Source organism: Pipistrellus kuhlii, unplaced genomic scaffold (genome assembly GCF_014108245.1).
Source record: "Pipistrellus kuhlii isolate mPipKuh1 unplaced genomic scaffold, mPipKuh1.p scaffold_m20_p_17, whole genome shotgun sequence".
NCBI classification, from domain to species: Eukaryota; Metazoa; Chordata; class Mammalia; order Chiroptera; family Vespertilionidae; genus Pipistrellus; species Pipistrellus kuhlii.
Window position 1 is genome coordinate 5,952,683 of NW_023425482.1, and position 27,839 is coordinate 5,980,521.

The following is a 27,839-nucleotide window of genomic DNA, read 5'->3' on the forward strand; positions in this document are numbered from 1 at the left end:
AGTGAAGAAGGATTCCTTTTTCTCCAAATCCTCTCTAGCACTTGTCATTTGTTGATTTGTTGATGATAGCTGTTCTAACAGGTATGAGATGGTACCTCATTGTTGTTTTGATTTGCATCTCTCTGATGATTAGTGACTTTGAGCATGTCTTCATGTGTCTCTTGGCTTACTGAATGTCCTCTTTCAAAAAGTGTATATTTAGGCCCTTTGCCCATTTTTTGATTAGATTATTTTCCTTTTGTTGTTTTGAGTTCCTTGTAAATGTTGGAGATTAAGCTGTTATTGGAGATATAACATTGGCAAATATGTTCTCCCATGCAGTGGGCTTTCTTGTTGTTTTTGTTGATGGTTTCTTTTGCTCTGCAGAAGCTTTTTATTTTGATGTAGTCCCATTTGTTTATTTTCTCTTTAATTTCCATTGCCCTAGGAGCTGTATCGGTAAATATATTGATATGACAAATGTCTGCTATTTTGTTGCTTATAGCTTTTTCTAGGATTTTTATGGTTTCCCATCTTATGTTTAAATACTTTATCCAGCCGAAACCGGTTTGGCTCAGTGGTAGAGTGTCGGTCTGCGGACTGAAAGGTCCCGGGTTCAATTCCGGTCAAGGGCATGTACCTTGGTTGCGGGCACATCCCCGGTGGGAGGTAAGCAGGGGGCAGCTGGTCGATGTTTCTCTCTCATCGACGTTTCTGGCTCTCTATCTGTCTCCCTTCCTCTCTGTAAAATATCAATAAAATATATTAAAAATAAATAAATAAAATAAATAAATACTTTATCCATTTTGATTTTACTTTTGTGTATGGTATAAGTTGGTGGTCTAGTTTCATTTTTTTGCAAGTATCTGTCCGGTTTTCCAAATACCACTTATGGGAGACTGTCTTGTCTCCATTGTATGCTCTGGCCTCCTTTGTCAAATACTAATTTGACATACTGGCTTGTGTCAATCTCTGGGTTCTCTGTTCTGTTCCACTGGTCTATATGTCTGTTCTTGTACCAGTACCAGGCAGTTTTGAGAACCGTGGTGCAAAAGCCTTTCATATATGCCTGTTTGATAAAGTACCGTAATTGGAGTGTGCTAATACGCATTACTATACAAATGTATAAAACATTCTAATATGTATTTCTCAAAGTGGTTTTAAGACAGTTGGGATTTTTTTCTTAATAGAGAAGCAAGTATATTACAGTTCCCATGTAATTATTCCACACGACCAAAACAATGATGTTAGTTGTAGCTCTTTATTTTGCGAGTGTCTACAAACGAACAGTGCATTTGTGCATGTGTCACTTGCCATCTCATGTTTTCTTTTTTCCTCTTTCTGTCACAGTTCTTTATCTTTAAAATCTGATAATATACAGTTAATAAAGAACACTTGGACATTTTATCTGGTTTCCAAAATTCCAAAGATTTAAGCTCCCAGTGTATTATCTTGATTGTTTTTATTCTATGAAGATTGAAAAAAAAAAATCCAGTAAGTGTTTATAGTGTACATATACTCTGCCAAACACAAAATTATCAGTTTTAAAATACAAAGGGATTTTTATGATACTTAGTATTGACTGGTGAGTGCTTTCTTGGCTTAGTGCTGCTCTGTAAGAAATGGACTTCTCATTCTCTTGCTGGACAACTGTTCCAATTGCAAGATGGGGAAATAAATTATCTGGCATATGGGAGTGGGGGGAAGGGAAGGAGAGTTTCATATTTTCCTAGTCCCTAAGCACCCAGAAAACATTACCAAATTACCGGGAGGCCTTGGTTCATTGTAATAGCCTCAAGGGCTGTGCTAGTGTTGGGACTGGTTTACTCTTTTGAGATTTCAAGAACTGAAGTCTACATTTACAGTGGCTGTTATGGTCGTATCCCTAACCTTGAGCTCCTACTTGAACCTAAAAGCACATATTCTGCCTGGCTGGTGTGGCTCAGTATTTATGAACTAGGAGGTCATGGTTGGATTCCGGTCAGGTCACATATCGGGTTATAGGTTCAATCCCCAGAAGGGAGCCTGCAGGATGCAGCCAATAGATGTTTCTCTAATCAATGATGTTTCTTTCCCTCTCCCTTCCTTTCTGAAATTAACAAACATACATTAAAAAAATAAAATAGAAAAATTTTAAAAATAAATAATTAAAATAAAACAAAACCACATATCCCTACATATTTCTCAGGAAATTATCCAATACAGTTGGTGTGTAGAGATTTCTCAAGCATAATTTCCATTTTGTTTTATTTTTTAAAATATATTTTATTGATTTTTTTTTTTAACAGAGAGGAAGGAAGAGGGATAGAGAGTTAGAAACATCAATGAAAGAGAAACATCAATTCAGCTGCCTCCTGCACACTCCCTACTGGGTATGTGCCTACAACCAAGGTACATGCCCTTGACCGGAATCGAACCTGGGACCCTTCAGTCTGCAGGCTGTACTCTTATTTACTGTGCCAAACCAGTTAGGGCATAACTTCCATTTTAGAATTAGCATATTTGAATAAATAATTAATTAAACTTAAAATGTATTACTTTTGGTCATAGCTGATTTGGCTCAGTGGATAGAGCATCAGCCTGAAGAATGAAGTGTCCTGGGTTGGATTCTGGTCAAGAGCATATGCCAGGTTGCAGGCTAAATCCCCAGTATGTAAGAGGCAGCTGATCAATGATTCTCTCTCATCATTGATGTTTCTAGTTCTCCATCTCTCTTCCCCTCTGAAATCAACTATATATATATATATATATATATATATATATATATATATATATATATATATATATTAAAAGTATTACTGTAGGCCAGGTTGATTCAGTTGGTTAGAGCATCATCCCAATATGCCAAGGTTGCAGGCTCAATCTCCCATCAGGGCACATACAAGAAGCAATTAATAAAGGGTTGGGGGTATGGTGGAGGGCATGGAGGGGATAAATGGTAATAGAAAAATTAAATTTAAAAAGGTGCAACAAATGAATACATAAATAAGTGGAACAGCAAATGTTTCTTTCCTTCTCTCTAAATTTTTTAAAAATACATTTTATTGATTTTTTACAGAGAGGAAGAGAGAGTTAGAAACATCAATGAGAGAGAATCATCAATCGACTGCCTCTTGCACACTCCCCACTGGGGATGTGCCTGCAACCAAGGTACATGCCCTTGACCAGAATCGAACCTGGGACCTTTCAGTCCCCAGGCTGACGCTCTATCCACTGAGCCAAACTGGTCTCGGCTCTAAATTTCTTTAAAAAGGTAACTTTGGAAGTGCTTGAGTGTATGTGAAAATTTTCATGTGCCTCAAATTACATTTTAATAGAAGTTTGATGTAGTGAAAAATATTCAGAAAATAGATATTGTTCATGAATTATTTTAAGGTAGCTAATATACACATAATATAATTTATTTTTAGTTGAATAACATAAATATTACAGTTTCTTGAAATAATCCATATAAAAGAGAAAAGCAAAAACACATCTTTCACTTAAATTTATTTAGTGTTTTCTCCAAGAATCTCCTAGTACTTTTAAACTATCACATAATCATTGTAGAAAGCCACGCAGTATTAGTTTTAAATAACTCTCACCTTATTCCTTTTTCCATAATATTAAATGACCATAATCATGGGGGAAATAATTTAACCCGTAAAAATTGAATGACATCATGGCATTACTGATGTAACGCAGCTGTAAATCATGCTAGCTATTTCTAAGAATCTGTCAAATGGGGCGCAAAACATTAACCTGCTCTAAAACACATTAGAGTTATTTTTGCCACACTCAATATGGAGGGCAAGTCACACTGAGAAGTAGTTCATCTCCTCGGGCCTGTCCCGCCTCTCCTCTTTCTGATTGGAAGACATACTCCACCCTGGAAGTCCTCTGGGACACTATTGGCCAGCTGTCCAATCTGTCCTGTGTCATCGCTTTGCTCTTTAGAACAAGTAAACAAACAAGTATTGCTCAAGAGGAGTGCCTGAGCTATTCTCAGAAAGAATTCAGCCAGGAAGATTTTGCAGTTGACACCCAATAGGTGCAGACTGTGGGAGTGTCTTCGCTGGTTCCTGGGAGGTTTTGCGAAAGGGGCACGGTATTAGAATGCTTCCTGTGCCTCGGGGGTTCAACTTTAGAAATCAACTAACTAGTGCGAACAGGAAAGCCATGGTAAATCATTCAGATAACCTAAGATTATTTCTTAAATGAGTGGATAACAACGGATGGAACTAGGTAACATTCCAAAGGCTTGGCTGTTGTTGTTGTTGTTGTTGTTGTTGTTTGCTTGTTTAATTCTAAATACAATGGATTGTTTTTCCGGCTTTTGCCCATACAGTATATGCGACTGTTAAGGGATGCAACTGTTCAGACTTTTGTTTTAAACCATGAAACTCTTGTTTGGCCTATGAATGTTTTCCCATCATCCAGACTGTGCTGGGCAGTGGATAAGATGACATTTTTCACATCTAACAGCATGCATCAAGTTAACGTGGTTTACTACTTTCAGTGACTTTCCAGGCAACCAATTGAAAAATGCCCTGCCCTGTATTCTACTTACTTCCTTAGATGTTATCAGTTCTCACTAACAAAGAGTTCATTGTTGTAATATTAAAAAATAATAATCTCTTCTATCTAGGTTTTCCTTATATAAGTATGACCACGCTTAGTGTTCTTTGTAAAGGATACAAGTTCTGTATGAGGGATTGTAAAATTGTTCAAAGACATAAAATGCTTTCAGCATTCAACATATGAAAATTCTCCGCTATATTCAAAGTCTTTCTCTTCTGGCTCCTTTACACCAACATGGATTACCCAAGCTCTCACAGCTGTCTTTTTCTTTCTGTTCTGGTAGTCTGCATCAGTTCAATCCTTCCAACATTTTTGTGCATTATTGTACACAGCCTTCCTGGTGTAAAGGATATATAGCTGTAACTTTTACTTGTATAATTCAAATTATGGACACAGAATAGTTTAACCATTCTATTAAAGATGAAAATTTGAGCAAACTAAATTTGTACATTTTAATATACTCTTAGCTCTCCTAGAAGAAAAATATATTTTATTAATAGGGCTTAGTAGGGGATAGATATATTCCTTTAAAACTGACTGAGATGTAACAGTGGCAAGGATCATGCTTTAGAATCTATGGATCCACACAGAACATAGCACATAGGCTAGTCAGGCATTCCAAAAATTTTTATTATATTATTTGGTACATTGCTGAGATATTTCCTAGCTTGGATGGTGATGATGAGGATGATAGCCCAAAAATCTTTTCTATGTCTATTTGGTTCACATTCCTCCCTGTTTAATTGTTTAGCCAGTTTATTTGTTTGCTATTTTTTTTTTATTCAACAAACATTTAGTCAGTGAACATTCATTGATTGCATGAAGGGTTAGTATCGATACATCTGTCATGTTGTGAGGGTTACATCTAGTTGTGAAAGAAAAAAACCACATGCTAACCTGACAAGCTCAGGGAAGGCCTGCGTGGCAGTCTTGCAAACCCAGAGACCTAAGATAACCACAAAAGATGGTTTGAAAATTAAATATCTAACAGGTTATAGTAGGTAGTCATGTCCCAGATATTCTCCCAGACAAAGATCAACTTTGATCTTTTTACTGAGCCCGTTTGCCTTTTTTGCCTCTAGGATAACATATCTGTGAGATGTCTGGGTAACTGGTAACTTCCCTTTTTCCGGAGCCTCTGGGGAACAACCAAATGTGGTGGGCGCCAGGACAGATGCCTCAAATTCCTTCTTTATCGTGTTAATTGTTCCTGCACTCACCTGAGTACACCTCCATCATTTTACTTTTTATCCAATCCCAGGAGTTTCCCACCGCTTTGCTTTCTCCCGCCTCCTTACTCCATCACCAATGAATTTCATGTAACCCACCTATGTCCCTCCTTTCATTTCGGTGTATAAATAGGAAAATGTAACCCGCCATTCTTCGGAGCATTATCTCAATCCGTTGAGGTTCTGCTTCCCGGCAATTGTCGACACTAAGGTTCAAATAAACTCTTTAAAAAATTCTTTACACATCGCTTCTCGGCCTTTTGGCTAAGATCAAGTGTAGTATCTGTTCTTATCAGTTTAAAAAATTCTTTACAGGTTGCCGGGACCGGTTTGGCTCAGTGGATAGAGTGTCGGCAGGTCCCGGGTTCGATTCCGGGCAAGGGCATGTACCTTGGTTGCGGGCACATCCCCGGTGGAGGGTGTGCAAGAGGCAGCTGATCAATGATTCTCTCTCATCGATGTTTCTAACTCTCTATCTCTCTCTCTTCCTCTCTGTGAAAAATCAATAAAATATATTTATAAAAAAAAACTTCTTTACAGGTTTCAATGGTTTTTTTCGTTAACATAGTAAAGCCAAAGGAAGCAAGTGTTTACAATAAAACAATATGATGGTGCTGTAATAAAGGGATCATCCTTCCTAGAAGGGGTACCATTAGAAGACAAGAAGGAAGGGGGTTGGATTTAATGGCATAGACTGGGGAGATGGGACTTCCTGGCAGAGGAGACAGCTTGAGCAGTGACAGAGATGTGATAAAACATGGTGAGTTTTGACTAGGGAATCTGGTGGCACTGGTTGAAAGATGTGTGTGGGGAATGAGGAGGCTAGGCTGGGAGGATAGGACCAGATAGTGTATGATGTAATAGGAGTCAATGGGCCCACTAAGTACTTTTAAATAGGTGAGTGATGGGATGAGTCTGCTTTTACTGATGTTACTGTTTGAAAGAAGCCAGTTCTGACAACTACAGAGGATGGATGGAAAAACCTATGCAGGTCAATTTGGTGTTATTTTTTTCATATATATATATATATATATATATATAATATATGAAAAACAACATTACCTAATATATATATGATAATGTATATATATATTTTTTATTGATTTAGAAGGGAGAGAAAGAAACATCAATGTTGAGAGAGAATCATCAATCGGCTGTCTCCTTCTGAGTGAATCATGACATCCTGGTTCATAGTTTGATAGTGGCATTCTTTTTTTTTAAAATATATTTTATTGATTTTTGTACAGAGAGGAAGGGAGAGAGATAGAGAGTTAGAAACATCGATGAGAGAGAGTCATTGATCAGCTGCCTTCTGCACACCCCCTACCGGGGATATGCCCGAAATCAAGGAAGGTACATGCCCCTGACCGGAATCGAACCCAGGACCCTTCAGTCCCCAAGCTGGCGCTCTATCCACTGAGCCAAACCGGTTTTGGCAGTGGCATTCTTAAGACAGGGCTCAGGAGTGGAGCCCCAGGCCCACCCCAAGACTGTGTGTCTGGCCTGTGGGTGAGGGGAGAGGACGCAGGTCTCTGTGCAAAACTCTCCCCTCTAACACAACTTGTGGGATCAAAACTAAGGTCACCATCGTGGAGAATGAATGGGACATCCTGTGCGGATGGTGAAAGGATATAGCAGCTTACCCGTGTTGTTTCTGACCAAGGTGTTTTTCAATTGTGTAGACCTGAGATGGTAAAAATTTGAACTAAGGCACTATTTTTTGTCAAAAGATGCACTTCCCCATTTATGGGATTCTGTGGACTAGGTAGACTGCCCTCTTTTCTGCTCAGAGATTTCCTTGTGGAGGTGGTGGTGGATAGCCAGGAATTAGTGGAGGTTGGGCCCAGGAAACTGGCAGATTAGTCTTTTCTATTAGATAAGCAAGACCCCACCCCAGAAACACTGCGTTTGCCAGAGGATGCTTAGCTTCCATTTAGATGCTGGGCAATTCCTCCAGCACTTCAGGGCATTGAAGTAAGTCTCGACCAGAAAGGAGTTGTAGAGTTGCTACAATAGCATCCGTACCCCTGGCTTTCCTCTCTAAAGACAATAACGGTTTTCTGTTATGAGTTATTTAAGGTGAAGCTACTGTCAAGAGCTAGCTTTACAGTCTCTAGAACACACGTGCCCTCGAGCACAGTAAACAAGGTAACAAGATCACTGACAAATGACACAGGATTTATCACCTAGGGTGATTTCTCCCTTTCTTTGTATTAAGGGCAGAAACAAGTGAATGTTAGTTTTTAGATAAAAGAGCTGGGAGGCACAATTTAGGGTTCTAGTTGGCTTCGTAGAACTTTAACGGTTGGCCTTGATTCCACCTGTCACTTATCACGCCTTCTGTGAGCAGCAGTCTTTGGGGTCATTTGGAGCTTTCCTTGCGGGGGAGGGAGTCCTGGGGAGGAAGGTGTCCTTGGGGAATCCTGGGAGCCACTCCTTGGGGCTCTCCTTAGGGGGAGGTCCTAGCGGTTCTAGTGGGGGGTCCGTGGGGCCCTCAGAGAGGGTCCTGGAGGGATTCATGGGAGGGGGGTACTTTGGACCGTCCTGGGGAAGAGTTTCTCGGAGGATCGTCGGAGTCGTGGGCGGGGGGAGGGGGAGAATGTCCTCCGGGGAATCCTTAGGATTCTGTCCTCAAACGCGGCAGCACGCCCTTTTGCCGCCCGCACTCACGCCTTTAGTGGGGAAGGGCGACCGTAGCGCGTTGGTGGGTAATCTTTTCCCGGGCAAGCTCCGCGAGGGGAGCCGGAGGCCCTCAGAGCGCAATTGAGTGGAAGACAGAGCCGCCAGAGGGTCGCCGGCCTCCTAGCAGAGGGCCTGGCGGCTCTCCCACCCCCGCAGGCGGGGCTTCCGGGGCGGAGCTTCCGGGGCGGAGCTTCCGGGGCGGGGCCTCTACAGTCCCCTGTGGGGGCGGGGCCGAGACATAGCGGGGGCGTGGCTAGATCTTCTGGCTGGGGGCGGGGCTGGGCTCTGATGGGCGGGATTAGGCCTGAGGTCCGGGCTGCGCTCTCTTGCGGGGCGGGGCCGGCTGACGGCGGAGCAGGTGCAGGCCCGGCGGCGGCGACGGCGGCGGCGGCTGCAGCAGCGGCGGCGGCAGCGGCCGTTATTCCGACAGGCATGGCGGTGTGTGCTCGGCTGTGTGGCGTGGGCCCTTCGCGGGGGTGTCGGCGTCGCCAGCAGCGCCGGGACCCGGCCGAGACGGCGGCGGCCGACAGCGAGCCGGACACGGACCTGGAGGAGGAGCGCATCGAGGCGGGCGCGGCGGAGCTGTGCGGTGAGTGGGGGGGCCGGAGCTCGAGCCCGTCGCCGCCCCCGCGCTGCTCGCTGCTGGAGCTGCCCCCCGAGCTGCTGGTGGAGATCTTCGCCTCGCTGCCCGGCACGGACCTGCCCAACCTGGCCCAGGTCTGCACCAAGTTCTGCCGCATCCTGCACAACGACACCATCTGGAGGCGGCGCTGCCGGGAGGGTGAGTGCACGGCAGCGGGGGGTCCGGGCCTGGAGGGGGCTCGGGGCGGAGGTCAGGGCGTGGGGGAAGGTTTCGGGACTGGGAGGATGCCCGGAGGTCCGGGTGGCACGTGTACAGGCCTGGAAGGGGTCTGAGGTCCCCAAGGGCCCTGGACAGGGACCTGCCATAGTCGGGGGGGCCTCATGAGCAGGGTGGACTCGGGGGTCTCGGCTCTGCATGGGCCCTAGATGGAGACCTGCGCAGATCGGGAAGCACCGAGGGGCGGTTCTGGTTGTGGGGGTGGGGGTGGGGGTGACGGGGGGGAGGAGCGGGTCCTGTCACAAATCCGGGGCGCGGGGGCGGGCGAGAAGCGTTCTCCGTGGGCACTGGGGTGCTCGGAGAGGGATGAGGGATCTCCCAGCTGCGGGAACTGGACGCCAAGGAGCCAAGGGAAGTGGCTCGAGCTGGGAGGGTGGTGGGGGTCCCTGTAGGTGTGAGACCCTGGAGGTTTAGGACAGGAAGTAACCTGACATCTGCAGGTGCAGCTCCCTGTCCCCAGCCCTTTGGGCGCGGGTGGGGGTGAGAAGCAGAGGAGAGCGATCGAGGTGGGCTTGAGTAGGTGCGGAACAGAGCGGGTGTTTGGAGGTTCTTCTGAGAAAAGGACTGGTCTCTGGACAGGTGGGTGGAGTTGGATAGTGCTGGAGTGGTTGCTGTCTCCCTCAGGGATTCTGGTGGCATCAGCGAGAGTATCGAGTAGTTTTGTAACAGACCCCAGGAGGAAGGTTTACTTATTAATCCAGAGTGCAAGGCCCTCTGCATTTAAACCTTAACAAATCTTTGACGTTCAATAAGCTCTCATATATTGGTAAAAAGGATAGGTAAGAAAAGATCTGAACAACGCAGAACAACAAAAGAGTGAAATTAAGAATCATCAGGGAGCTGTTGAGATCTTGCTGCCTGGCATATGTCATCAGCTTGGCTCAAATAAACTTTTTATTTATTTTTTTAAAATATATTTTATTGATTTTTTACAGAGAGGAAGGGAGAGAGAAGAGAGCTAGAAACGTCGATGAGAGAGAAACATCAACCAGCTGCCTCTTGCACATCCCCAACTGGGGATGTGCCCGCAACCAATGTATTAGGTCTAGTAATAATTAATGTCGTTTTCTAATACTTTTTAAAATCGAATTTATTTAAACAATACAACAAAATTTAATCAACAGTATAGTTGCCATTGTTTTCTACTACTTGTGCCCAACACTCAGGAAGCATTTTAATCCTTCTGTTGTAAAATTCTTGTGATTTTGATGCAAAAAATTCAGTCAATGCATTTTTGAGGCATTCTTCATTATTAAATTTTTTTCCAAGAAGAAAGTTTTGCAAAGAACAAAACAAATGGTAATCGGAAGGGGCAATATCAGGAGAATATGCAGGTTGAGGGAGAACTTCCCATCCAACTGGCGCAGTTTTTCAGCAGTGAGTCTTGCAGTATGCGGTCGTGCGTTATCGTGGTGAAGAATTACGCCCTTCCGATTAATCAGCGCGGGTTTTTTTTCTCTTAAAGCTTGGGCTAACCTTTCCAATTGGGCACTATACACTGCACTTGTAATGGTTTGGTTAGATGGTAAAAGTTCATAATGAAGAATTCCTTTAAAATTCCACCAAACACACAACATCACTTTTTTCGCATGCAAGTCAGGTTTTGGCGTGGGCTGCGGAGCCTCATTTTTGTCCAACCATTGAGGCCACCTTTTCAAATTAACATACAGCACCCATTCTTCATCTCCGGTAACAATTTGCTCTAAAAACGGCAAACGGTTTTGACGAGAGAGGAGCGAACTGCAAATTGTGACTCTGATTACGGTTGTTGGCGGTCAACTCATGAGGAACCCATTTTCCAAACTTTTTGACTTTGCCAAGTGCACGCAATTGATTGGAAATTGTTTTTTGTGAACAATTTAAAGTTGTCACAAGCTCTTGTTGGGTAATTTGAGGATTTTGCACCAAAAGAGCTTGAAGAGCTTCTTGATCAAAATTGGACACACGGCCTCGACCACTCTTGTCAGCAACGAAAAATTTCCCTCGCGAAATTTCTCAAACCAACGCTGGCATTTTCTGGCGCTAACTGCATCTTGACCAAGAGCACTACAGATGTTTTTGCAGCCTCACTTGCTTTTCTTCCTAATTGGAACTCGTAAAGCATGCAGTGCCAAATATGCTCTTCATCCGCCATCTTCTTAGCCCTAGTTTTGCAACAAAAACCAAACCAAACACAAACTTTTTCAAGCAAAACTTGTTAATTGCACTTCACACGTTCTGTAGATACCACGTGTTTGAAGGTTATGTCAATACAAGTCAACGCCAAGCAAGATTTTAAACTAATGTTTAAAAACGACATTAATTATTACTAGACCCTACAGGCCCTTGACTGGAATCGAACCTGGGACCTTTCAGTCCGCAGACCGACGCTCTACCACTGAACCAAACCAGTTTCGGCTCAAATAAACTTTTTTTTTTTTTTTTTTTAAATATATTTTATTGATTTTGTACAGAGAGGAAGGGAGAGAGATAGAGAGTTAGAAACATCGATGAGAGAGAGTCATCGATCAGTTGCCTCTTGCACACCCCCTACTGGTACATGCCCTTGACTGGAATCGAACCCGGGTCCCTTCAGTCCCCAAGCCGACGCTCTATCCATTGAGCCAAACCGGTCTCGGCTCAAATAAACTTTTTAAACAAATATATATTTTATTGATTTTTTTACAGAGAGGAAGAGAGAGGGATAGAGAGTTAGAAACATCGATGAGAGAGAATCATCAGCTGCTTCTGCACACCCCCTACTGGGGATGTGCCCGCAACCAAGGTACATGCCCTTGACTGGAATCGAACCAGGAACCTTTCAGTCGGCAGGCTGACGCTCTATCCACGGAGCCAAATCGGTTTTAGTAACTTTTTTTTTTAAAGGGAAGAATCATCAGAGTCCCCACAATAAAAAAATAAACCCTTAAAAATTTGGAAAACATTTCTCCATATACACATGTCGAGTCATGTACATGTTTTCAGTTAAATGAGATCACAGTATATAAATTACCTTAGAGACAGTTTAGCATAAAAAAAAAAAAGCTTCATACTGTTCCCCTGCATACATGTGCCACAGACTAGTTCCTTACTGACAGACTTAACATTGCAATGTTCCCTGGTCATAAACAGTGCTACCAGGATTGCCTGTGTGCATTTCATAGGAATTTATGAGACATACAGCACCTTTTAGGACTTCTGAGGCTATCTTAGTGTGTGCGTCCCAAAGTGGGGCTACAGGTAGTAGCTTAGCACATTGATAACATCTTAGCTACCTAGTGCCCAGCTGTTGGAATTTGCACCCCCAGTGAGGCTACATGAGAAGGCCTCCTTTCTCACATCCTTCCCAGCAAGGGGGCCAGCCGGTAGATTACTCTCTCCTGTAAACCTCAGTGGCTAAAACTCCAGGTTTGTAGTGATCAAGGCAGGTTCTGGGTATCTGCTAAGTGATCCTGGGCATGGTGCTTCACCTGCCGAGTATTAGTGGAAGTACTGGCCCGGAGGGTCATTTTGTGGGTTAAATAAGATGATACATGTAAAGCCCTCACCCTCTAAATGGTGAGTGTTTAATTATGCTTCATGGCTACTGTATGTATGTATGTGTGTGTATATATATATATATATATATATATATATATATACACATACACACACACGCACACACACATATATGTATATATATTATGTATATATATATACATGCTATATATATATATATATATATATATAGAGAGAGAGAGAGAGAGAGAGAGAGAGATAGAGAGATATCAGTGGCTTCCTGTATGCACCCCGACTAGGATCATACCTGTAACCTGGATATGTGTCCAGACCGGGAATCGAACCTGAAACCTTTGAGCCACAACCAACTGAGTCACATGGGCACTTTGTGTTGGGTCATTCTTTGAAGAGGCCATACTTTTTAAAAAAATATTTTATTGATTTTTTTTCAGAGAGGAAGGGAGAAGGATAGAGAATTAGAAACATTGATGAGAGAGAAACATTGGTCAGCTGCCTCCGGCACACCCCCCACTGGGGATGTGCTAGTAACCAAAGTACATGCCCTTGACTGGAATCAACCTGGGACTCTTCAGTCTGCAGGCTGATGCTCTATCCACTGAGCCAAACCGGTTAAGGCGAGGCCACACTTTTTTTCCTTCACATATTTCCCGCCCCATTATACCCAGTACGACAGTGAACAATCTTATATATGTTTCTTTGGACACAGATAAGTTTGAAAATTTTTCTAAGGAATACTAGTATATCCAGAAGCAATGTTGCTGGGCAGTGGGCTATGAGATTTGAAGGTTTTGTTTTTTTAGATTCAAAGCTTTACTAGATACTGTCCAGTTATTTCCTGGAATGGTTTTACCTATTTACACACCAGGAAAGTCACAAAATATAAAATACAAATGCCCGATATGCATTATCACAACATAGCTGCCTTTTGTGGATCAGATTATCTCATTTAACCCATTATTCGCTGGATTCTCTCTAATGTGAATGATCCATCTTTAATATGTGCGCCATGCTGGGAGAGGAGCAGCATCTCAGTTTAATTTGCATATGCCTGATAACTAGTAAGGATGCACATTTCAGAAATAATGTTATTGGAAATTTGGATTTTTTTTTAACTTGCTTATCCTTAATCTTTGCCATCTTTTTCTGTTGTTATTTTTCTTATTGACTTGTGGGTTTATTAATTTAGTTTAGGTAGATTTCTGTTTAATATATTACAGAACATTTCCTATAAAGATGGTTGACAGGTCTTTGGTTTCACTATTTCATTTTCATAGTTTTATTTCCAGCTTATCTAGGTCAATAAATGGATAATCCCACAGGTGTCTCCAAGAGTTAGTATAATTGTGATTGCATTTATATTAAAGACCTAGAGGCCCGGTGCATGAAATTCGGGCACTGGGTCAGAGGGATCCCCTCAGCTCAGCCTGTACCCTCTCCAATCCGGGACCCCTTGGGGTTTGTCTGACTGTCAGTTTAGGCCCGATCCCCAGCAGTCAGACATCCCTCTCACAATCCTGGACTGCTGGCTCCTAATCACTTATTTGCCTGCCTGCCTGGTTGCCCCTAACTACCCCCCTGCTGCCAGCCAGCTTGCCCCCAACTCCCCTCACTCCCACCAGCCTAGTCGCCCCTCACTGCCACCCCCTGCCAGCCTAATCACCCCCAACTGCTTCCCCTGCTGGTCTGGTTGCCCCCAACTGCCCAACCCTGCTGGCCGGGTTACCCCATGTAGTCTGCTGTTCAGTCGTTTGGTTGTCCCTCACTAAACCCCCTGCCAGCCTGGTCATAGGCAGCCATTTTGTGAGGGCGTGAGAGTCAGTTTGCATATTACTTTTTTAATAGTTGTGTACAAGACAAGGGTGGTCTTAACTTTCTGATCCCCACAACTTTATCTTTCCTCAACTAGACATTAGGTTACAGTGGGTGTTAATAAGGCCAAAATCAAGTCTGTGTGGGTAAAAACCAAAGCTGTCCCAGCCTTGGTAAATAGAAGTCGGGATCTCAGACTGGTTGAGGAGATGGATGGTCCTAAGAAACGTGATGGGATAATAATGCATCCAGTTTTTAGTGTCTTGGGAGAGTGAGTGAGACTAATTAATGAATTTGAATGTTCACTACTCAGTGTTTATGTGTTTGCTTTCTGTGTTTTGATAATTGGATTTTCCAGAACAGAAAACAAGCCACAAGAAAAACAGGATGCTGTACTCCTGTGTTATTGCTTCAAAGACTTTCAGGCCATGCTTAACTTTAAGGATGCCAACAAGGCATGTCTGTGTAATAGCTCTTTCTAAAATGATAGGATGGTTTTGGGGCAGGAGGGAGCTACAGTAGAAACTTAAAATGAAGTAGCTTTTTATATTGTTTGGTAAGAAGTTCACAATTTCCACTGTCCTGCTAGTAATGTATTAGCAATAATAAGTCAGTTATTTTTATAGAACTTTGGTCATTGCAGCCCCTGCATGCTGGAGCTGTGGGAGTAAATATTTTCTAGTGGTACCGGTATTTCTCTGTGCAGATAAAAAGATTGCTATTGAGAAGCCAAATCAGCGCTCCTGATTTGGGGCAAGTATGTGACAAAACAGGTGCTATTTTCCTCCTTAGAGGAAACCAAACCAAACTAGTCTTTAGGCAGGGGCCGGTAGATGGAGGGTAAACACGTTTTGATGCATCATTCCTTTGGCTACAGGCCTACTGCATGTGGGGCTATAAATAAGTCAATAACTCAGAGTACCAGGGGTGCATGCCAAGTACATTATTTTGCCTTTGACCCTGACGGTGCTTTTTTTGGTTAATACTTCACCATCTAGTTGGTAGATTTTTAAACACTCGCCAATTTTAACACTGTTAATTTATGCAATATTTCTTGAAGTCTGCCTAATGCTAATGAGTTTACAAAATTCAGACTATAGTTTGAAATCAAAATTTTCAAGTAATAACAGAAGATAAATAAAAAAGAGACATGCTCATACATGTATTGTTTTCATTCAACATTGACCTCTAAATATTGAGTCATAATAATTTCATATTTTTCAGCTCAGTGCCTGTTGCCATTATCAGGTTTTGAATTAATAATATATAATTTCCCCATTTCTTCCCTTGATGGTAAGTGGTTTTAACGACACAGAATATTTGTATAATAGTTTGATCGGTTGTAGGTGTAATGTGGGTTTACATTCCATCAGAATTAGAAATCTCTTTTCCCCATAATGTGTGATCTTTATGACAGAAATGGGAAATTAAAACCAATACTTAATTTTGTTTTTGCATCTAGAAGAAAATGCTATTTTCTGTTTGATATACTGATGCAAAATATGAGAAATGTGGCTTTTATTCAATATGGCTAAAATTGGAAGGGTCATTGCTCGAAAGGTGAAATGGGCAAGCTATTGGTCTTAAGATGGGCTTAATCTTTTTTTTTTTTAAATCAATCTTTATTGTTCATATTATTACAAAGGTTCCTCATTTCTTCCCCCTCCATCAGGTTCCCACCCCACCCTCTGCCCCCTCCCCACCCCCCATTGTCCTCATCCGTAGGTGCACAGTTTATGTTGTCTCTTCCCGCACCCCCCACTCCCCTTTCCCTGAGAACAGTCAGTCCACTCCCCTCCCATATCGCTGACTCTACTAAAATGAACAGCTATTATTGTTATCAGGTTTTTCAATCTCCTTTTTGTTGTTGTTGTTGTTGTTTTTTAATGAATAAACTTTTACACTTCTAAGAATAAATTTTAAAATCTAATAATTTTAAACCTTGTTTTTTTTCTGCCCTGGGAATTGAGAAGCAAACTTGTTTACATGTAAACTTGCCCTTAGGCTATCAAAAGGTGTAGCCATTCAAGTGTAAACGGACACATTGTTTAGAATTGGATTACCTGTTCTGGGTGGGAAGGGCTTGTCTTCCCTTTTCTCCATTAAAATTAAGGTGTTAGCTTTAAAACCTCTTTTTGGCAAGAGACCTTAAACTTTCAGAACTTTAAATTTCTCAGATAGTAAATCAGTTACTTAGCATTTTCTCAAATCAATAATACCTCCACATGCCTAAGGATACACTTCACACAAAAGACATTTCCAAATAGATCAACCAACTTCATCCAGGCCCCACACAAGGCACTCACAGATCAACACGATGGGCTTAATCTTAAGATTGACTTAAGAGATATTTGTTCCCTGACCTGCATGGCTCAGTGAGGGTCAACCTATGAATCAGGAGGTCACGGTGGGATTCCTGGTCCGGGCATGTGTGCAGGTTGCAGCTCTGTCCCATTGTAGGGTGTGCAGGAGGCAGCTGAATCAGTGGTCCTCTCATCTTGGATGTTTCTATCTCTCCCCCCTCTTGTTTCCTCTTTGTAATCAATTAAAAAAATAATAAAAAAATAAGAATCTTTAAAAACTAGTTTTTGATTCCTGTTAACTGGATACTTCTTGAGCCCACCAGGGAAGGTGGGTTGGCAGTTGTATAAACAAACTGTCCAGGTCATAAAAACACATGTTTCTCAACCATGAGAAGAGAAAGCCAGTCCACCTATTGGACTTACAGTAGGATCTCAAAACTACAGGGAAAACCTTTATCCTTTTCTTCTGCTTTGCTAGTTGAAAGGACTATAGTTCTCTTTATTTTTACAGGTTGAATTTCATGTGCTGCTTCATAGAGAAACCTAGTCCCTTCAATTAGCAAAATAGAAAGGATAAAGAAAAATGGTGCCTCTTAAAGACTTACTGTTTTTTAACCTTATGAAAGTGGGCTGGAAAGTGAATCTGGTACCAGAAAGCATTGCGTTGGCCCTATTTAATTGGACAGACACTGGTGACTTGCCAAAAACAATTGGTTGGCTGTTAGAGGTCCAGGCGCTGCCATTTTTACTGTGTTAAGTGGTTACGTAATGCATGTGAAGATCTGAGTTTGTCTTTCTGGCTGCAAAGGGCATGCAAATAAATACAAGGGCAACTTTGGGCCTTTGAGGAGGAACAAGTGTCGCCCCCCAAATCAGGCCCTTTCAGGAGATGGCCTGGCTTCCAAACTTATGAGTCAGCATCCTTTGCCAGTGATGCCATCGCTGTCCACTCAGTGGTGATGGAGAGTAAACCTGAAATCGCCAGGCCTGCTTGTCTAGTACTGGTGGAGGAATAGGGATGTCTCTGGAATATTATGCCCTAGCTGGTTTGGCTCAGTGGATAGAGAGTCAGCCTGCGGACGGAAGGGTCCCAGGTTCAAGAGCACATGCCTGGGCTGTGGGCTTGATCCCCGGAAGGGGACATGCAGGAGGCAGCCAATCAATGATTTTCTCTCATCCTGGAATGTTTGTTTCTAACTCTCTTTCCCTCTCCTTTCCTCTCTGAAATCAATAAAGATATACTTAGAAAAAAAAAAAAAAAAAAAAAGAGCCAGTGTGAGATGATGACAGTCAGTCAGACTCGTGGGCTTATCTCCTGTTTTCAAAATGGGTACTGAGGCAGAGCAGGCATGTGTGCACTCAGGAAGAATGAGTGTGTGGGATAGCAGATGGGCCTTAGCCTGAGTGGGTCTCCCTTGGTGGGTCTCTTATTACCGTCATAGGAGCCGGTTGGGGGTCAAACGTCAACATCTAACTGGAAGAGCAAAGTTTCTCAAGGTCCCTGTTGGCACCCAGACTGTATCTTTGCAGGATGGAACTTGTTTGAAATAAGTGACATTGATTTATGTAGGTGGTTTAGCTGTCCTTGGAACTATTTGTTTAGCATCCCGAATGTTCTAGGAGTTTAATAGGAGACACCTATGGGCCATGTCCAGGTTTTGTTTTTTACATTTTTTTCCCATCCTAAGATGAGCTGGCTGCAGAGTGTTTTCTAGATTGGCTACATTATTATATTTTTTAAGGGCATTACATGCATTTACAATAATAGCTGAGTAAAGCAGCTGCTGGAGAACACACAGGGGGCTTGAAATTAGAGCTCTGTTGTTGAGTGTTCTTGAATATTCGCTCAAGAGGAGCTGTGTCAGGAAACCTAGGGGCCTCTGACCTCCACTCCTCCTTCCCACAAGCTCCCACTCTCCTGCCTTTGACTTAGTTTTTAGCCTCGAAGGAAAAGTTTTAACCATATTTCATTAAGGGTTATAATTATCTCCTAATTTAGTACAAACAAAAATGCAGTCTTTCCAATCAATACCGCCTTTTAGTTTTATTTAGAATACTGAGTTTAGCTTTCGGCTTTCGGCTCGGAGGAGGCTCAGGTGCAACTTTCTTCAGTTGTCCTGAATCCGGGTTCATCCGACACCAGCTGCCTCCACCATGCTGCTGAAGTAAAAAAAAAAAAAAAAGAAAGAAAGAAAGAAAAAAAGAATACTGAGTTTACAGCAGGTAGGAAGTAAGCCAGCAGCATTCTTCCAATCCACTCTGCCCTTCTCCTTGGCTCCCTCCTGCTTGCCAGGTGCCAAATCTGGGTTGCACCTTCCTTTCCTCTTGTCTCTGCCTTATCTGGTGGTACAGTGGCCACCTCACTGGATCCTCCCTCTCTCACCTGCCTTTCCAGGTACATCTCTGCTGGCTCCATCCACAGGTTAATAATAGTCCACTTTGCAGTACTGAGCTGCTTTCCTCCCTAAGACTCTTCAGTGCTTCTGTGTTGCCCGTGGACCTCATCTCTGACATTCGAGTTCCTCCAGGACCGAGCTTGCTTCAGACGGTGTCTTGGCACTGTGCCCTTCCAAGGTGGCAGAGTTCCCTTATGAGTGGTGTTTTTTGGGACAAAGAGACTAAGTCCTTTCTAATTATAGTATCCCAATTTTGAGGCAGTACACAGAGTAATGATGTCAACTTTTCTTTTCCCCTTCTTTTCCAGAGCAAGTGTGTACACACCTCAGTCACACTGCCATGGGTACCATCTTCTCCTTCAGGACAGGAGCCTAAAGAAGCAGATGTGTGTCCATTGGCCTCTCCTGAGGGGGCTAGAGAGTAGAAAAGAGAGAGAAAACTCTTGTTTGCCATTCCCACCCATAGAGACTGACTAGATTCAGTGCATATTCAGAAATGTGCTGCCTGGCTAACTAGGTCAGTTGGTTGGAGCATCGTCCTGTACACCAAAAGATTACAGGTTCGATTCCTAATCAGCACATACCTAGGTTGTGGGTTTTATCCCTGGTCAGGGCACATATAGGAGGCAACTGATTGGTGTCTTTCTCTCCCCCTTCTCCCCTATTCCTACTTCATCCCTTTCTCTCTAAAATAAAAAATATATATTATATATCCTTGGGCAAGGATTAAAAAAAAGAAGAAGAAATGTGCTGATCACATGATCTCACACATCTAGAGGAAATAATGAACAACATAAACTGATGAACAAAAACAGACCCAGAGAAAGAGAAGCAGCGATCAGACTCTCAAACCTCAGAGGGAAAGTAGGGGAGGGTGGGGGTAAGGGGAAGAGATCAACCAAAGAATTTGTGTGCATGCATATGGGCCTAGCCAGTGGCCATGGACAACAGGGAGGGGGGGCGCATATGTAGGGTGGGGTTTGGAATGGGAATGGGGGGGATAAGGACAATTATGTGAGACCATAATCGATAAAATAAATAAATTTAAAAAAAGAAGAAGAAATGTGCTATGGGACAGAGTTTTGTTTTCTTTTAAGTATATCTTTTATTGATTTCAGAAAGGAAAGGAGAGGGAGAGAGATGAGAATCATTAATTGGCTGCCTCCAGCACGCCCCCTCCTGGGGATCGAGTCTGTAACCTAGCTAGGCATGTGTCCTGACAGGGAATCAAACCATGACCTCCTGGTTCATAGGTTGACGCTCAAATACTGAGCCACACTGGCTGGGCTGGGACAATTTTTGGTTAGCCCCATCATACAGCACTCGCTTCATTGAACAGGAAAAGCAAGATGGGAGGTGGGCAGCCCCCTGGCAGATTGGTGCAGCTTTAGTGTTAACTTGACTCAGGCCAATCTACAGGCTGTTTTTTAACTCTTAGCAGAACATCTTTCAAATATAATAGTTTTTTGAAAAATTTGTGGTTGGAATATTTGAAGTGGCAGTTTAGTTTTTATTGTGGTAACATATACCTAAAGTAAAATTTTCTATTTTAACCATTTTTTAAGTGTGCATTTGAGTGGCATCAAGTATGTTCACATAGTTGTGCAGCCATTACCCTCCATCTGGTCTCCATAGCTCTTTCCATCTTCTAAACTGAGACTGTTCCCATTAAAAACTAACTCCCCAACATTAAAGCATGCAAGAGACTGACTTATTTCAGAGAGAAGTGGGGGGCAGGGGCAGGAAGACGTTAACCAAACAACTTATATCCATACTAGAGGCCCGGTGCACGAAATCCATCAGCCCATCAGCCCAGTCTGCATCCTTTCCAATCTGGGATCCCTCGGAGGATATCTGGCAGTCAGACATCCCTCTCACAATCGGGGACTGCTGGCTCCCAACTGCTTGTCTGCCTGTCTTCCTGCCTGATATCCCCCTAACCACTCCCTTGCCAGCCTAATTGATGCCTAACTGCCCTCCCCTGCTGGCCTGGTTGCCCCTAACTGCCCTCTCATGCAGGCCTGCTTGCCCACAACTACCCTATCCTGCCGGCCATCTTTGACCACCTGGGAGCAGCTATCTTTGACCACATGGGGCGGCCACCTTGTGTGAGGGTCAATTTGTATATTACCTCTTTATTATATAGGATATGCATAACCCATGGACATAGACAATAGTGTAGTGAAGGCCTGGGGAAGGGGCAGGAACAGGGTGCAAGAAGGTCAATGAGGGGGCAGGGGTAGGGGTCATCTGTCATAATTTCAACAATTAAGATAAGTTAAACAAAAGAACCCCCCATTTTCCATTCTCCACTCCCTGGCCACCACCATTCTCCTTTCTGACTCTATGAATTCACTTCCTCTAGGGACCTTATGTAAATGAAGTCATATATTATAGTATTTGGCCCTTTGTGATTAGCTTGTCTCACTCAGCGTAATGTCCTCAGGCAGGGCTCATCCACATTGTAGCATGTGTCAGGATTTCTTTTAAAGACTTTATAGTATTCCCAAGTCTAGCTCACCCATTTTTCCCCCCTTCCCAATTAAAGAAAAAAAAAAAAAAAAAAAAAATATATATATATATATATATATATAATTGATTTCAGAGAGGAAGAGAGAGGGACACACACACACCCAATGATGAGAATCACTAATTGGCTGCCTTCTGCACACCGCCCACCTGAAATTGAGCTGCAACCCAGAGATGTGCCCTGACTGGGAACTGAACTGTACATTGTTGCCATCTTTGGGGTAGATTCTTTCAAAAAATAATTCCATAAATTACCTTATGTGCTAGATTAGTAAGGAAACTTTAAAAAAAATATTTTATTGATTTTTTACAGAGAGGAAGAGAGAGGAATAGAGTTAGAAACGTCGATGAGAGAGAAACATCGACCAGCTGCCTCTTGCATGCCCCCTACTGGGGATGTGCCCGCAACCAATGTATATGCCCCTGACCGGAATCGAACCTGGGACCTTTCAGTCCGCAGACCGACGCTCTACCACTGAGCCAGACTGGTTTCGGCTAGTAAGGAAACTTTTGAATTGACAGCCTGCAATACCAAATCCCATACTTAACACCTTGCTGACTAGCTGTTTCAAGTTAGATTTCACCCATGTGGCTGGCTACTGTCAGTAGATTTGGCAATCCATGATTCTTCCTTACTGATCTACAGACAAGTGTTTTGTTCTTCAATAAGAGTTCAGCTGTAGCCGAAACCGGTTTGGCTCAATGGATAGAGCGTCGGCTTGGGGACTGAAAGGTCCTGGGTTCGATTCCGGTCAAGGGCATGTACCTTGGTTGCGGGCACATCCCCAGTAGGGGGTGTGCAAGACGCAGCTGATCGATGACTCTCTCTCATCGATGTTTCTAGCTCTGTATCTTTCTCCCTTCCTCTCTGTACAAAAAAGAAAATCAATAAAATATATTAAAAAAAAAAAAAAAAGAGTTCAGCTGTAGACACGCTGTTGTAGTAATTATTTTGGTAAATATGATGCCAAGAACCAAGAAAAGGCCGTAAGATGGATAATATAGTCTGTTGTAACCTTTTGCCTTCACCCCGATAAATCTCGAAGTGGCAAATATAGCCACTCTCACTTTCACAAAGCATCGTTACTAAAATTCCATATTTTGTTATTTTTGTCGGGTTGTATGTTTTAAATCTGATGTGTCCTTTCCATTGAGTGACAGCTGCTGTTTTGCTATATGTAAAGATTTAAATTTTGAGATAAAGTGATCCAAAAGAGGTCTGACTTGTAAAGATGGTCTGTGTTACATGTTATTTGTGAATTATCATTCAGGTGAAAGAATGTAAGTATTTGCTCTAACCTCTTTCTAGTCATATTTTTTGGAAATATGGATAATTCAAGTAAAGGATCAGTTGACAAGTAATCTTTCCATTATGGCTTCTTTGTTAGTCCCATCAATATAATTAAACCAAGAAACTTATTTATCTATACTAATAATCTATACCAATAAAAAGGTAATATGCAAATTGGTCATCATGCCCTCACAGTAACAACCAAACAGCAGGCTGTGTGGGGTGACAAGGCTGGCAGGGGGTTAGTGAGGGACGACCAAATAAATGACCAGCAGGCTGTGTGGGGCGACCAGGTTGGCAGGGGGGTTAGCGAGGGTCAACCAAATGACTGACAGCAGGCTGAGTGGGGTAATCAGGCTGGCGGGGGAGTGGGGGGGACAGTGAGGGTGACCAAGCCGGCAGAAGGGGGCAGTGAAGGGTGACCAGGCCAGCAGGGGGAGCAGTTGGGGGAAACCAGGCCAGTGGGAGGGCAGTTGGGGGTTACCAGGCCGGTAGAGGGGACAGTTTGGCATGATTAGGCTGGCATGGGGGGAAATTGGGGGCAATCAGGCCGGGAGAGGGGGCAGGTTGGAGTGACTAGACCGGCAGAGGGAGGCAGTTGGGGTGACCAGGACGGCATGGGAGGCACTAAGGGGCAACCAGGTCAGCGGGGGAAGGGGGGACAGTTACGGGTGACCAGGCCATCAGAAGGGGGCAGTTGGGGGTGATCAGGCCTTCAAGAGGGGCAGTTAGGGGCGATCAGGCTGGCAGGCAGATCATGCCTTAGGGGGGCAGTTAGCTGCAGTCAGGCAGGCAGGCAGGTGAGCATTTAGGAGCCAGCGGTCCCAGATTGTGAAGGGATGTCCGTCTGCCAGTTTTGGCCCAATCCCTGGGATCTTGCCAAAACCCGCAGTCGGACATCCCCTGAGGGGTCCCGGATTGGAGAGGGTCCAGGTTGGGCTGAGCGCCCCCCTCTCCGTGCACGAATTTTGTGCACCATTCCTCTAGTATCTATATAAGTAACATCCATCCATGTTGAAGTTTGAGCAGAGGTTTGCGCTATTTTTCTATTTGGTGATGGTATAAATTGGTTTGAGACATAATGAGGTAGAAAAAAATCCTTATCAAAAAGTAAATTGGTTGTTTCACTTATGCTTTAGGAATCTTCAAATTGAACAGTTGTATCTGAAATATTTGTATAATCATTCAAGGCTAGTAAAATGTCTTTTTCTGCCCATTCTTCAGAATCACTTTCACTGTCAGAGCTACTCTCACATTTCTCTTTTGCCTTCTTGATGGCCTAATGTCAGACTCATTACTATCTTCCAACAAAGTACTATCTTCCAGCTGATTATTAAAGTCACTTGGCCAATCAGACAAAGTGTTTGCACTTAATTTGCTCAATCTCTGCCACGACATGAATTCTTTTTAAAAAAATTTTATTTTATTTTATATTTTATTGATTTTATACAGAGAAGAAGGGAGAGAGACAGTTAGAAACATCAATGAGAGAGAGTCATCGGTCAGCTGCCTCTTGCAAACCCCCTACTGGAGATGTGCCCGCAACCAAGGTACATGCCCTTGACCGGAATCGAACCCGGGACCCTTCAGTCCCCAAGCCGACGCTCTATCCATTGAGTCAAACCAGTCCCAGCACGACATGTATTCTTTAAAACTTTAGCTAGAATAAAAGATGGATGGAAAGAATTAGATGTGTTGCTTTCACGTCTCTGAAAATACTGACTGATGAGTTGAGAAAAAGACACGAGTTAACTCGTGACCAGTCAGCAACATTCGGGCACAGAAACATGAGCATACTGTGACCCGTTGGCCAGTTGTTAAGAGCAGCAGTAGGCAACATGGTTTGGAGAGCTTTTAAGCATTTCAGATGGGATCTCTGCCAAAGGAGAGAGTTAACACTTGTTAGGTTTTCTGGAAGGAAGGATATGTAGTACAGGCATGTATACTGGCCTTAAAGCTATTTTCAGGGCATTTCCCCCTTAACTTATGGGAAGGTTTATAGAACAATTAGAAGATGTGCAATTGTTCTTGGCCACCTTTTTTTAAAATTTATTTATTTATTTATTAAAATATATTTTATTGATTTTTGTACAGAGAGGAAGGGAGAGAGATAGAGAGTTAGAAACATCAATGAGAGAGAGTCATTGATCAGCTGCCTCTTGCACACCCCCTACTGGGGATATGCCTGCAACCAAGGTACATGCCCTTGACCGGAATCGAACCCGGGGCCCTTTAGTCCCCAAGCCGAGGCTCTATCCATTGAGCCAAACCGGTCCCGGCTTAAATTTATTTTTATTATTATTATTATTATTATTATTATTTTTTATAATTCCATCCTGTGGAAAATACCGAACATTTACAGGAACATTTGGTTCATGATTCCACTTTGATGAATTTGTTGTCATCTTTTGAGAATATTAAGAAAAGTCCCCCTAAGAATTGCTGTATTCGTTAGCAATACATCATAACTTTGCTTTTTTTCTGATTGTTAATGGCATTTTTGTGGATGCTTTATCTGGTTGTGCTATTAGCAATACCATTTGTTGACAAGGTACACAGAGATTTATGATGATATGATCATCCTTGATAAAAACCTTAGAATCACTCAGAAGTCAAAGTGATTAATGAGGGGCAATGGTAGTTTCTCTCAGGTTGGAGTAACTGGATTCCTAGACATTATGAACCAAGTCACTAGCCTTCCACAGTCTGAGCGCAGAGGAATGCCCAAGGGACAGTCTCATGCCTCACAAAAGGCCATCAGCAATAAGAGCACAGATGGATGCATTTCAGGGCTCACCCTGTATATAACCATTGGCCTTCAGTACTAACACATATTACAAAGTAAGCAATTCAAAGGAGGACACCTCACACGCACTGCCCCACAATCAAACCACTTTGTTGGTGAGGCGGAAAGAGACTGGTCCTTGGCTGCTTCATGTGGTGTAGCATGCTGGAACTGAGAAAAGGAGCTGGCCTTCGAAAGTCACACAGTAATAATTTTTAAAAATATATATTTTTTATTGATTTCAGAGAGGTAGGGAGAGGGAGAGAGAGGTAGAAATATTAGTGATCAAAGGGAATCATTGATTGCCTCCTGCACACCTCACACCGGGGACTGAACCTTGACCAGGAATCGAACCATGACCTGCTTCATAGGTCAGTACTCAACTGCTGAGCCACACCGGCTGGGCTGCAGTAACAATTTTGAAGTGCATCGTTTTTACAAGAGGATAAAGCGTGTTTATGGAGAACTGGACGAAGTAGTGACAATGACTGGTCATGTTCAGCGGGAGCCACGTGGCATCACAGAGCCACAGGAAAATGTTAAGATAATTTAATCAGAGCAGAGCTCTTCTCGGGTAGACCAGTTGTTCTCGTTTGTTTCACCAGCCAGGAGTGGTCTGCAAGGATTTCCACAAACTGGTCTCTCAGATTGCTGAAAACTCATGTCACATGCCCACATTATTTTACCCCAGATTCTCGGCATATTTCATGATTTGTGTTTTCGCAGAAGTCCTTATAATCTGTATAATCTTCTAGAACAGCAGTGGCCAACTGGTGGTCCGTGGGCCTCTGGTGGTCCGTGGGGTCTAAAAGGTTGGCGATCTCTGTTCTAGAATGAAGTCCACATTGCTCTTGGCAAGAGGATAAACAGGTGTATTTTGCCTGATAATGAGCAAGGCCATGGTTTTAGGCCTTGAACTTCATGTCTGTTTGATAGTGGCAGTAGGGAAAAGCAGCCTGATAAAAGGGGTTTGCAGAGTAGTAACTGCCTCACCCCAAATAGCTTCTCCAGCCTAAGTGCATTTTGGGCTCTACCTTGTGTACTGTAAAAATCTCAACTGTTACAGAAGCATTTGGGTTAATATCATCCATTCCATTGAAAAGACCAGACCTCAGGTGGGTTCAGGCATGAGATGAGAGACAGTGCTCTGCGGCTATTGTCCAGACTGTATCAATCCATATTTCCGATGACTGCTGAGTCACCAACCTCACCAAGCCTCAGTTTCCCTCCCTGCGATAGGGACGTAGTACTGGGCATAGAGGTGATTATCAGCATTTTATTAGGCTGTCCTAGGAAGCCCCAGTTGGATGCCTGCACCTGATATGAGCACAGTGAGTGAGAGTTCTAATGGTTATTGCTGTGAGGCCCTAGGGGCCACTTATTCTCCTCATCAGATGCTTACAGAGCACACACCTGTGCTAGGGCTGTGCTCACAACTATGAGGCTTTCTCATCTGGCTCATAAGCCCAGGCTCCTTTATGCAAATCAATTGCCTCTCTACCTCTGTCTTTTCATCATTAAAATGGAGATGACAATAGCACCTCTCTCCGGGGCTGCTGGCAGGGTAGAGTGTAGTGGTGCCCGGCAGGAGCTTGGCATGGTGCCCAGCTTGCACAAAGGTTGGTATGAGGCTATTGTTGTCACTATTAGCTCCTGGCCAACAGGCAGTTCTGTATTTGTGTCCATTAGTTCAATTACAGACTTTCCTTTTGAAACCTCACTGAGATCTGAACAGAAGGACCCAAGGTTTTAGTTGGGAAGTGCTGCGGGGAGGGTGTGATTTTGAATAGTGGAGCCATAGTGGGATGAGAGTAGGGACAGGGAGGATGCACTATGGGCCAGGCGAGAGGTGAGGACAGGAGGTGGATAGAGTGTAAGGATCCCCTGACTGGCTGTTGCTCTAAGGGAGCCCAATGCAA

General features: G+C 43.3%; 1 protein-coding gene and 1 pseudogene across 4 annotated transcripts in view; both read left to right on the forward strand.

Annotated features, from left to right (window-relative positions):
- The first annotated feature begins 6,012 nt into the window (after positions 1–6,012).
- LOC118721012 lies at positions 6,013–6,178 on the forward strand (annotated as a pseudogene).
- Positions 6,179–8,765: 2,587 nt separating this feature from the next.
- The window catches only part of FBXO31 (F-box protein 31), a 43,405-nt gene continuing 24,331 nt past the window's right edge, over positions 8,766–27,839 (forward strand). For 2 of the 4 annotated variants that reach the window (XM_036440681.2, XM_045582624.1), the window contains exon 1: positions 8,786–9,231. In XM_036440681.2, coding sequence (XP_036296574.1) covers positions 8,883–9,231 — 349 coding nt within the window. In that variant the 5' untranslated portion in view covers positions 8,786–8,882. Of the gene's footprint in view, positions 9,232–27,839 lie in introns of all 4 variants that reach the window. The other 2 variants (XM_045582623.1, XM_036440682.2) reach the window with 2 other exon arrangements.